This window comes from Poecilia latipinna, unplaced genomic scaffold (genome assembly GCF_001443285.1).
Source record: "Poecilia latipinna isolate Pla-1442-1.1 unplaced genomic scaffold, P_latipinna-1.0 Scaffold4756, whole genome shotgun sequence".
In the NCBI taxonomy this organism is placed as follows: Eukaryota; Metazoa; Chordata; class Actinopteri; order Cyprinodontiformes; family Poeciliidae; genus Poecilia; species Poecilia latipinna.
This window is the reverse complement of record NW_015117372.1, coordinates 6,922-19,237: the sequence shown is the minus strand read 5'-3', so window position 1 is coordinate 19,237 and position 12,316 is coordinate 6,922. Positions and strand designations below refer to the sequence as shown.

Below are 12,316 nucleotides of genomic sequence, written 5' to 3'. Positions count from 1 at the left end.
AATATAATATAATTTATAAGGTTTGATACTTTGACTATGTCATTTATATACAAATTGAACAATTTAGGTCCCAACATTGATCCCTGAGGAACCCCACAAGTTATGTTTAATAAATCCGACTTCTGATCATCTAATTCTACAAATTGTTTCCTTTCTCCAATGTTGCTTCTAAGCCAGTTTAATGCCACCCATCTAATTCCATACCTTTCCAGTTTTTGAAGTTAGACGCTTTTGCAATACACCAATTGCAAATTTCCTTTTATCCATATTGTCTATAATTTCTTCTGTTAACGCTATCAGTGCCATTGAAGTTGATCGTTTTCTCTAAAGCCATATTGACAATCTGTCAGAATGTTTTGCTTTTCAATGAAATTATCTAACCTTTTACTTAGCACTTTTTCTAGTATTTTTGAAAATTGACAAAGAAGGGACACAGGTCTATAATTACTAAAAATATGCTTATCGCCATATTTGAATAGAGGAATAACCTTTGCAATTTTAATTGCATTTGGAAATGTTCCAGTTATGAATGACAAGTTGCAGATGTAAGTCAGTAGGTCTGCAATATCATCAGTTATCTTTTTTTATAAGTGACATGTTAATTTAATTCCAGTCCATTGATTTTTTTATTGTTACATTGATTAACTATTTCCTTAATTTCAATTTTGTCTACAGGTTTCAGGTACATAGATGATGTATTTTATTTTATACAATTTTCCAGAGTATCCCCATCCTTTGTTCTTTTGTCATAATTTTTTTAAATTTTTTTTATTTATTTTTTTTATTAAAACCCAGATTGCAAGCGTCTCTATTGCTCTGAGTGTTTCACTGGCGGAGCAGATTTATTTCTAAAAGATAGGTTTATAGTTTATGCATTTACAGCAGGGAGAGCGGACCAATCACATAGCTGGTGGCTCTGCATGTTGCCTCGCACGCTGTCGCTGCCTTATCTCTGAAGTTTACCTCAGCACTGATTGCGCGTGCCTCCTTTCACTTAAACTGGACACAGGCTGATCTGTATGAATATTTACATCAACACCCTGTGAGGAATTGTTTCTTTGGAGAACTCTATATCAAGGTAAGAGTTTAAAACACGCACCATTGGCTCTGGTTGCACAGCTCTATGTGAACCACAAGAACAACTTGCGGTATAAATATTTTCATTTCTTGACGAAAACACATGCTTAAGGAAAAGGAAAAACAAACATACATTTCTACTTTTATTTTTAATTATGTCAGTTTTGGTCTTCCATAGGATTCAGTCCTAAATTCAACATGACTTTGTCTTCACCACTCTGTTACAATTCACAGTAGTTCACAGAGCCTGCTTGTCCAAGTGCTAGTTAGTAAGTTTGTAACAGGATTTTTGAGGCTCTCAGCTATGAGTAATGCTTTGGGCCCATGTTTGAGGAATATCAAATCAAATTTTATTTGTGTAGAACATTTCAACAACAAAGCATTTCAAAGTAGGGATGCAACGACTCTTTGAATGATTTGAAAATTTACCTGCCTCAAAGCTTCGTTAAATTATGTTTTATTATTTAGCGCACCATGTTCCAGCCGCATCATCATTTGTGTTGGGGAGCGCTCTAGGTTCCACCTAAGAGTTGTTGCTGTACTAGCAGCATAATGTCGAATTTTCCGGGTTTTTATCATTTTCGGGGGACAAACAACCATTCTTAAGTTGACTGGCATGACAGCCTTTCTCTTCCCGGAACTGCATGGTAACCATTTCAAAGCAAACGCTGAGAATAGCACTGCTGGTGTATTTATTCAGATAAGCGGATAAATAGAACACTGCAGGTTTTTTCTGATTACTCGATTAATCTTAACAATAATAAATGGAGTACTCGATTACTAGAGTATTCTTTTACAACAGCCCTATTTCAAAGTGCTTTACATCATAAAAATACAAAGTCATAGAACATATAGGCAACAATTGAAACATTACATTTTGTCAAGTGCCATCATTAAATATCAGATTGTTGATTATGTTTCAAAAGCATCTCTAAGCAGGTGAGTTTTCAGTATAGATTTAAAGGTACTCTGCATTTTAGTTGTTTTGCAGATTTCTGCAAAACAGCACATTTCATATATAAATATGTGTTATGCATTGTTTCTGTTAAACACCATGACGAGGTACTTGAGAGATTTAATATCTGGAAAACTGCTAAGTGTATGTGTTCATAGGATTTTGTCCCAAGCACCAAACGATATCCTGTTCACATATAAAACACCTGCAAAAATTTTTATTCAAATTGATTTTAAAGCAGAAAGACCTACTTGGTGTGACATCCATCAAACATCCCAGTGTTGATAAAGTAGGGGCACACAATGGTGGTTTTGATCCCATCTTTCCCTGTTGCTAGAAGCTCCAAGCCTACCGACTCAGCAAAACCTACAGCTGCAAACTTACTGGCACAATAGTCTGTAGGGAGAAGGATCAACACACACACAAAAGTCAACAAAAGTACAGTCTAGTTTCATCAAGTATTTAAGGATGTGCTATTCATTGTATCAATGACTCAAAAACAGAAAGTGGTAAAGTTTATGATAAATACAAATGAATGATTTCTTTTATCACTGTATTCAGATCAAAGTCTCAATGCACATTTATGTGAAAAGAAGATACTTCAACACCCTTTTATTAGCTGGTTCTGGTATTATTTTCACACGGTTTTTTGCATTTGTTTTGGGACTGACGCCAACATTTCACAACAAAACACATTTATCTCCGGGACACAGAAGTTATCTGATTGGTGAATGGTATGTTGGCTGGACATTCTCAAATTATTTGAAGACAGTTACTTTAAGGTATTTAAACTTCTTAATTTGAAGAAATTAATGAGAAAGTTTAGCAAACACTGTCACACATTGTTCTAGCATATATATATATATATATATATATATATATATATATATATATATATATATATATATATATATATATATATATATATATATGATTCCAGCAGAACCATAAGTCAGCTTATGGTTCTGCTGGAAGTTTTTTCCCGTTAAAGGGGAGTTTTTCTGTCCACTGTTGCCACATGAAAGCTCGGTATGAGGGATTGTAGTCAGTGTCAGTGACTTGAATCAAATGGTGGGTTTATTTAGATATTCTCCTTGGAATGTACAGTTATGTTCACAATAATAGTATGTTTAAAAAGGTGAGTAAACCTCAAATAAATTGTATTTTAATGAACACATATGCATTGGGGACACTGCACATTCTATTTCAAAGCAAGAAAATCGGAAAATGTAATTTTAATTTCACAGAAAGTCAGGAAATATAATGCTAAAAAAATAGAAGTGTTGACATGTTTCTTTACAAACTCAAAAATGTATAAACTAAGAAATGCTTAAAGATTCAACTTTCCTGAGAATCATAAGCTAATATTTAGTTGCATAACAACAGATTCTGATAACTGCTTCACATCAGTACATGAAGTCAACCAACTTCAACTTGACCAACCAGTCAACAGGTATTGCAGCTTCAGGACAATTATAACATATTCTACAATTATTCAGCATTTCTTGGTTTTGCCTCATGAATAGCATTTTTATGTAAGCCTTTTCTATGGGATTAAGGTCCAAGGATTATGCTGACCACATTACTTGAATTTTGTTTTCCTGGAAGCTCGATTTTCTTGCTTGCTGGTGTGTTTGGGGTCATTGTCTTGTTGAAACACCCATTTCTAGGGTATGTCTTTCAAGGGCAGAATGACATCCTCCAGTATTCTGGTGTTCTCAAACCTATCCATGATCCTTGATATGTGAAAAATAGGACACCATAGTTCAAGAATCATCCCCATATCATGATGCTTGAACCACCATGCTTCACCGTCTTCACTGTGTACTGTGGCTTGAATTCAGTGTTTGTAGGACATTAGTCCACAAAATATTACACAATTTTTGTTTAGGCCAGACATTGTATTCTTTGGCAAGTTGTAGCCGCTCTACTGATCTGGCATGAATTATTCTAAAACACGATTGTACTTTGCTCAGATAAGAGGTTTATTATGAGGTGAATCACTGATAATCATTCATTATTTCATTATTGCTCACTATAATCTTTGACTTTCAATTATTTGTATTTAATAGGCTTTTTTATTGATTTGTCTATCATCTTTTTCAAATAAGCAAAGTGGGTATATATGTGAACGTAGTGTGTTATTAAATCCACATTCACCCAATTCATAGATTTTTGGTCATACATTTTATCAAAAAAGAACTCTACGTACAATTTTACCCCAAGTATTTCAGAGAAGGCATTGGCCAATGACAACTACTGTCCTTGGAAGAACAAAGGTACTTTGTACTTGCTGCTGGTCAAGTGCTCCCCTTCCTCTACCCCACCACCACAATCAACACCTACAGCATCAACACCTACATCAGGCACAATGTTGTCTTTTAATACTTTGGACAGAACCTTGATTGAGTTTCTCAGTTTAAAATATTTCATGTTTGATTTATTTTCTTCAAGCCAAACTCAAGAAGTCAAATAAGAAGTCAGATCCCTGCTATGCAATCCCATTAACAAGGGAATACATACCAGGGAATATGGAGGGTGGATATGCTAGAATCAGTGTTGGAACGGATGATATTTGAGCAAGTTGGGTCTTTCTGACATGGCGGGCCTACAGTTGTGACAAAGAGCAAGTCTTGCATGCTTCCTGGTGCGCAAGCACATGTCAGATCCTAGGACCAGCCCTGCTTTACCACGTCAATTGTACGGCCAAAGGAGGACACACCTGCTAATCCATTTACTCCAATGAGTCCAGCAGAGCTGGCAATGCTGACCAGATGGCCATGGTTATTGGCGATCATGGCAGGTAGAAAGGCCTTGTAGGTCTGAGAGAAGGAAAACAAATAAGAAAAAGTAAAATGCACAAATGTTATTAGTAAAAAATTAATACATGACAAATGGGAAATTTACAAACTACAAAGTAAAAAATTATCAACCACATTTCACAAAACATTTTGTGTTAGATGATCGGACTAATCCTAAGATTAACAGAATTATCTTTTATAACATTCCTCACAACCAACAGACAGGCAGACAGACATGTAATTTTCCTGTACTTCAAAATTTTATACCTTTCATTATATTTTTCACCCGTGGAGGTTGCTATTTTTATACTTGTGCAATGCATGCTGGGTTGATGATGTCATTTGGTCCAGCAGCACCTGTTTAGTGGCTGGTCTTTGGTCCGGAAGCTAACTTTACAAGAGTTATTTTTATCTTATTGCATTTGACTGCTGAAAATTTAGATAATGGCATCACTGTTGGCTGTAATTTCAAATAAAAAGCAAAAAATAAAAACAGAAACAGTGAGGTGAGTCTTCATCACCTCCCAAATGAAGAAAATAAAGAAGAGAGCAATGGGAAAGAGCTGATGGAGGAACATAACTTCATTTGAGTCATTTGTACAAGCAAAACTGATGAAGGATCTAACAGGTCGTTACCCTGCAGGCTATAACCAAATGCCGTACCAATAGTTTTTATCCACAACGCACCTAAGCCCTGCTGCCAACTAGAGATCGAAAGATGCTGGGAGAAACATCAGAGACAGGCAGCGCTGGAAGCTCTTTTAAATGATAATGGAGATATTGCTACTGGTGCCACTATGAAATGTGAAACTACAGACCCGAGACCGGATGAAGACCAGACCCAAAAAAGGAGATACTGGACCGAAGACTGGAACAGATACAGAGCATGTGTACAAGAATAATTATGTTGTTTGTGCGAGGAATGCTCTGCTGATTCTGATTTCAATCACCCATGAGGGCCGATCTCTGCTGATCACTTGGATTGAACATTAATTTTTTGCTTTAGGTATAAATGATACTATGTGATCTACCAAAATGGAAAAATGATCTGGCAATAAATTCACATAATTTAGACATAAAACATGCAAAATATAGCAGCTATTCAGTCAACAGTCAAGGGAAAAACATGCAATCAGTAAAATAATATTTAACAGTAAGGCTCTCAGTACCATAAATTCTTCATGAGTCAAATAGCACTGCCTATATCAAATAGTGTCATGAAGAAGAGGCAACATTCATTCAAAGTCAAATGCAGGCTGCATTAAATATTTCTGTTTCTGACTGAGCTGAGTAATTCTGCAGAACACAGGGAGGAGGCAGAGTAGATCAATTCTTTTCCCCAGAGATTAACTGTCTTATGTTTGGACATAAAAGTTTTAATACACATGTAAAATATTTTTTTCTTTGTTTGTTTTAGTTACATGCTGCAGCTTTAAAGCAGACGTTCGGTGTGAGAGTTCACTGCCAGGTGGAGGTTGAGCGGCGCTACGTCTGTGAAATGTTACTACCAGTTGCGAGTCCAACAGTGGGAATAGAATCCAATATCTTACACCGCTGGTCATCTAGCTCGAAGACTGAAATTATTTTTTGGGTTATTTGCTTAGCTTTCTGACCATGATGCTAATATGAGTGAATGTTAGTAGTTGTGTACTGCTTTACCTGCTGTCTGGCTGCTCAGGATACGTTTTTGTTTTTCTGATATAACCATATTCCCTCAAGTGCTTGTTTTCTAAGTGTCATTAGATTCATTCTGTTGATGCATTTTGAAGTGCTTCACCCCAGCACTTGTTTGTAATTTTCCCTAATTACAAACATCTAAAAAAAAAATCAGCTTTTTCTTGAGGCACACATCCAAATTGCGTGTTGCAATTTTTCATTGCAACACACAACAGAGTTGAATGTCCACACTATTTGCTTAGGATTTGTTGCCTGACGCTTGCACAGTGTGAAGGAAAGAGGAGATCAGCTGCACACGCAGTGAGATACCAGTGATCATTTTTGGTGATTGGCAACAAGAACCAGTGATTGGCAATCACATACTTTTTCACGAATGTCAGCCGATTATGATTGGTGGCCGATCGATGGGCACACCTCTAGTTTGTGCAGTTTTAGTCAGGAAATGTGTTACGGTAGTGTTCCAGGTCACTTTGACCTGAAAAGGATGCTTGCATGATTCAATAAAGGTCATTTGGATCCAAATAATCAGAAGGGAGTTTATGTTTGGACAGATAAGGAAATAACTCAAAGTGCTGTAAGTAGTCACATGGGCTGTTTGAAACAGTTCAGCTGTGGACTGGAAGAATCCATAGACTAAGAAATGAGCCAAGTAAACTGCCTAAGTTGAAGGAAAGATTTCCATTAATCAAAACATCCAAATACACACCGATAGATAAGAAATCCTATAAAAGGTCCAGCAACCATTGAAAGTGGGTGATTTGGGGATATTTTGTGAGCTCTTCGGAGGTCTGTTGAAGCTGTTGAATTAGTAATGTGTATGCAGACTAAATAAATCTCCTCGCGGCTGCACTGATCGGAATACAGAAGATTCGAGTCCCGCATGATTTTATTTTTCATTCTATTTTTACATGTTTGCCACTTTTTATTCCCCAACAAATGTCAACTATTTACTTGATCACACAATCCAACCAGCAGTACATATCTTTCATTGTTTCATTTATGAAGTTGCAGGTGGCAGCAGCAACAAACACCACCTTCTTCTGCCAACTCTTTCCTCCTCCTCATCTTCATTATCTCTTGTGATTTCTACATTCCCATCAATTTCAGCGCACTCCGGTTCAAATTGAAAAGGCCTAATGCTGTTACTCAATGCCTTTGTGGCTGGACAGAGCTAGTGTAGTTGGACCTAGCAAACATAATTTACCCAGAATGCATTGCAGCGTCCATGTGACAATATTTTATTTAAATTTATAAAACCCAAAGAGTCTACAGCACTTTTTCTGCATTGTTTTTACATGTGAAATAAACATTTCTCAAATAAAGTTTATTGTTGCATCATGGATCCCTTTAATAATGTTGCAAATCAGTATTTTGACTAACCCAGAAGTGAGCCATAGTGTTGACCTCCATGGTCTTCTCAATCAGAGAGTCTGGAGCATCCATGAATTTCTTCCCTGTCACAATTCCGGCATTGTTCACCAAAATACTGACATCACCCACTTCTCTCTTAACCTGCAAGGAGAAAATAAGTATTTCAAGAAAAAATACACTTGCTTGTATAAACTTAGTGGTCCCAGAACCTAAAGAATGACTGGGCCAAGCAGGCTGGAATTTAGCACACATCCAAGCCACTTACAGGCATACACTCCATTTCAATTGTAGGGTTTTACCACCTGATCTTTTCAAAATTAAAACGTATTTAATTCCAAGTGTAAAAAAATCCCACAACATATTCTACAAAACTAAAGTATTTATCAAATAAAGAATTAACAGCATTGCAGATTCACGTAGTGTTTAGGTTCTACTAATCAAGGAACCTGATTGATTGATTATCAGGAGGCATGAACATTTCAATAAAACAGGAGTTTTGGCAGTTGGCATGCAAGCATTTTAACCATGTCATCATGGAAAGAAATCAGCGATGATCAGTAACTATTACTGCCTCCAAACAGTCTAAACTCCACCATTCTACTTTACTGTGAGAAAGAATTTTCCCTAATTACAAACATCTAAGAAAGCAGCTTTTTCTTGAGGCAACTGAGGCCATTTTACCCCAAGGTCAGTCCATGTGTAAACACTACTCGGTTAAACGTGTAAAAACTAAGACTTACCTGATCAGCCACTCTGTAAACTTCATTCTTGTTGCTGCAATCACAGACAAAGCAGTGGACTCTGCTGGCTCCACCATTTTTGGCCAATCTTGCAGTTTCTTTTATGCCCTCCTGGTTAATGTCCCACAGAACCAGCACAGTACCATGAGCCGCAAACTCCTGAGCCATCAGGCGACCAATTCCACTGCCGGCGCCTGTGATCAGAACAACCTCCCCAGCTATGTTCTTTTTCTTCCTGGGAACTAAGAGGTGAATGAAAGATTCTATGTTGTACCATAAAGAGAGAAAGAAGACTTGGATTGATTCCAGAAAGAAATTCATGATGAGTCTGTAGAAAAAAAAAGAAGAAAACATATTAAAAATAAGCACAATAAGTTATTGATTTGATTTCTTATGTGGCAATATTTTGTTACAATTATATTCAGTTTTATCCATGTGCTTCTTATTTGTTACATAGATGTTCATTACCTGGCCTTACCTGTTCACTATTTTTCAGATGATCTCACAAAGCACACCGTTAAAGTGTTTTGGTCACCTTAGTTGGTTGTTGTTAAGCACTATATAAATCAATTTTGTGAATCTGGATGTAAAACCCAGAATGGACTGAATTAGAATTTTACTTCTCTTGTCATACTACCTACTCAAAGCACTTTACAAAAGAGCCATATTCACCAACCTGCACTCATGAAAGTGCACACATTCTTACACCAATACACAGATGAATGGGCAACTTGGGATTAAGTGCCTGGCCTTAGGGGAACATGAAACTGTGGCAGGAGGATGCTAGAATCAAACCCACAATTTTTGGATTGCAAGTTCTTTTAATCTTTTCAGATTAAAAGAACCTTTTGAAAATAACCTTTAAAGCAGCTAGTAAACATCCTTTTCATTAAGCCCACATTTCTGTTTTTAAAATTGTTTATTGATCTGATCTAATATTCTAATTTTAAATGTCATGTTTTTATTATATATACATCAGAAATCATTAGCAAAAGTAAAGGTTTTCTAACAACCATCTGTGTGTTCCTGAAATTAATATAATATTCTAGTTTATTGAATGGGTCTGCCCTCCATTCACTGAACTCGTCCCCAGAATAAAAGTGAAAAGCAATGCGATTTGCTTAGTCTCTTGCTAACTCGTAACATAACATGCCTTTTGTAGAAGAGGATTGCTCAGCTCATCAGGCTGACCTGCAGCAATATTTGGCCAGCTGTTTATTACAATTCTGCAGTAGAAAGGCAACATGGGAGTGTGATTTTCCTACAATACCATGAATTCCAACAACCATAAAACAAATGACTGATATGCAACAGTGTGTCAGAGTTAAATTTACAAACGGAATGAATCAACAAGTTCTCCTCTGTACTTCTCTTCTTAGTGCTCACAAAGCAGACTGTACTTCATCTAAGCCACCTTGGCTCTGACTCCCCAGAGAATCCACCACTCTGCATTTCAGAGGTCTGAGACTGGGTTCCAGGAAGTAGCTTTACATCTGTCTTCTTCCCCGAGAATGGGTCTGCCCCCCCCAACACTACAAAACAGAACAGTACCTGTCTGGATCACTAAAAGAAAATTTACAAATAAGAGAAATACAAAATCCATATATAAAGATATATATTTAACCCTTGTGCATGCAAGGACTGAGGCAAAAGTAGAGGACAGTGGCAAATGATCAAATGATACAAGTTTTACGTGTGTGGGGTCGGTTGGACCCCATTTCTACTAGCTAGCTAGCTAGCTAGCTAGATAGATAGCTAGATAGCTAGATAGATAGATAGATAGATAGATAGATAGATAGATAGATAGATAGATAGATAGATAGATATTTTTTTTTCAGAGTGAGCTGAAACAAGGCTTCAATCCAAGGCCTGCATGAATGTCACGATTTACTTGCTCCACAACACATATTGGACCACCGTCGACATCGGCAGTCTGCTCTCCCTAGCTGAAGTTCCCCCTCAGCCAAAGACAGCTGTTGGTGCTTCAGGAAACAAACCCAGATCAACTGGTGACAGTAACAATAAAAATATGTGGAATATCATTAGAGAAATCATCTATGTTTTAATAGTCTGTTTGTGTGAACATATTGACTCAATTTTGAGAAGAAAACATAAAGATGTTTCCCATTGCTGCTTTCCATTGGTGTGAAATTAAAGGAACGGTGTTTGGCAAATATAAAATACAACTGTTTTTCAACTCTGTTCTCCGTTCGTTTTCTTATGATCGTTTGAGGATACTTTAAAATCAATCCATTTTGGTGGCGTCCATTATTATTTCCATTAACAGAGTGCTAGTTGCTCTAGTAGAACAGCCATGAAAACCACTCTGGGTATTTCAAGCCCTGTGATCCCGAAACTTGCCACACTCCTGGAAAATCTGCAGTTCAAAACACTTTTCTTTTCAAAGTTTTTTTTTTTATATATATAAACAGAATTCATCTTCTGGCTCCTGTCACAGTGCTTCATGTTGAAAGTGTGATTGCTGCTAGCGGCTCTCAGTCTGTGCCTCTGTTGAATCAGGTGACATGCAGTGAGTGCACAGGTAAAGACATTCTAATACTTTTTGCATGAATACACGGATTGCCTGAGGGTTTTAAAGATTTAATGTAAAGACACCAAAAAAAGGCATTTCTTCTTGAGTTTTGTCAGAAAACATAGATCCATACACACAAAACATACTTCTGGAGCTGGTTGGGGATCACATGTCTAAAGCTGCACTATGTAACTTTTATAAAGAATGATTTTTTATTTTTTATTTTTTTTACTTATTTGTTAAAACTGTCACTATTTTGTGACACCATGTTATGAGAAAGATAATCTGCGAAAAGATCAATTTCCTCCACCTTCTCCCTATGCTACTATTGCCTTCTGATGAAATGTTGAAATGCACCGCTCCAAATACAACTAATCAGAGCTAGATGGAGGCACTTAATGCCGTCAATCAATGCTGCTCAATGTGCAAAAGGCAGAGAAAGAACTTACCGTTACAGGAAAATCATTTATCTGCTGACATCGGTGGCTATGCTAACCGGCTATGCAATCATAACAGGATCTGCTAGCTGCACCCTAACAGAGAGCAAGGGGCAGGGGTAATTAGCAGAACTGCAGAGGGTAATTGACAGTACTAAAATCCTCCTCCCGACTCTGACTGTTTGTGTCTAGTTAGCACTGGGAGAACTGAAAAAAGTCAGAGACCTTGTTTCACAGATTTTTTTTTCACAGATTATCTGTGAAAAAACGACATGGTGACAGTTTCAACAAATATCGATTGATTTACTTCTGCCTAGATGGGTTGGCTACTCAGCCAACCCATCTCCCAGAGACTGGCCCCTACAAGGGGCATGAAGCCCCTGACAGTATAGCTCCTGGGATCATTGGGACACTCAATAATAATTTAATAACAAAAAAATTATATCAAATATAATTTTTATCGACCGCAACAGCTCACTGGTTGATTTTATTGACAGACTTTAGGCTTATCCAATGAAACCCCTCAGTCCTCCTTGGCCCGCCCCTACCCACTAAGATTATAAATAGGGCCATTTCAGCTAATGGAGTCCGAGAAAAGTGAGCGGATACGAGACAAGGCAGGTCAGAAAAACTACAACAAAACAAATAGAAAACAGCTACTGATACCATTTTAAAATGGTATCAGTACTATCTGTATTTATCTGTCAATAAATACAGATAGTATT

The 12,316-nt window shown here is 37.0% G+C and overlaps 1 protein-coding gene across 1 annotated transcript; it reads right to left on the bottom strand.

Annotated features, from left to right (window-relative positions):
* Nucleotides 1-2,155: 2,155 nt before the first annotated feature.
* Nucleotides 2,156-11,855, bottom strand: LOC106942986 (short chain dehydrogenase/reductase family 16C member 5). Its single transcript, XM_015026334.1, has 5 exons — nucleotides 11,604-11,855; nucleotides 8,622-8,949; nucleotides 7,891-8,022; nucleotides 4,755-4,854; nucleotides 2,156-2,428 (listed from the first exon to the last, which is right to left on the bottom strand). The coding sequence occupies exons 2-5, from the start codon at nucleotides 8,940-8,942 to the stop codon at nucleotides 2,280-2,282; spliced, it is 702 nt and encodes a 233-aa protein (XP_014881820.1). The 5' UTR covers nucleotides 8,943-8,949; nucleotides 11,604-11,855; the 3' UTR covers nucleotides 2,156-2,279.
* Nucleotides 11,856-12,316: the final 461 nt, after the last annotated feature.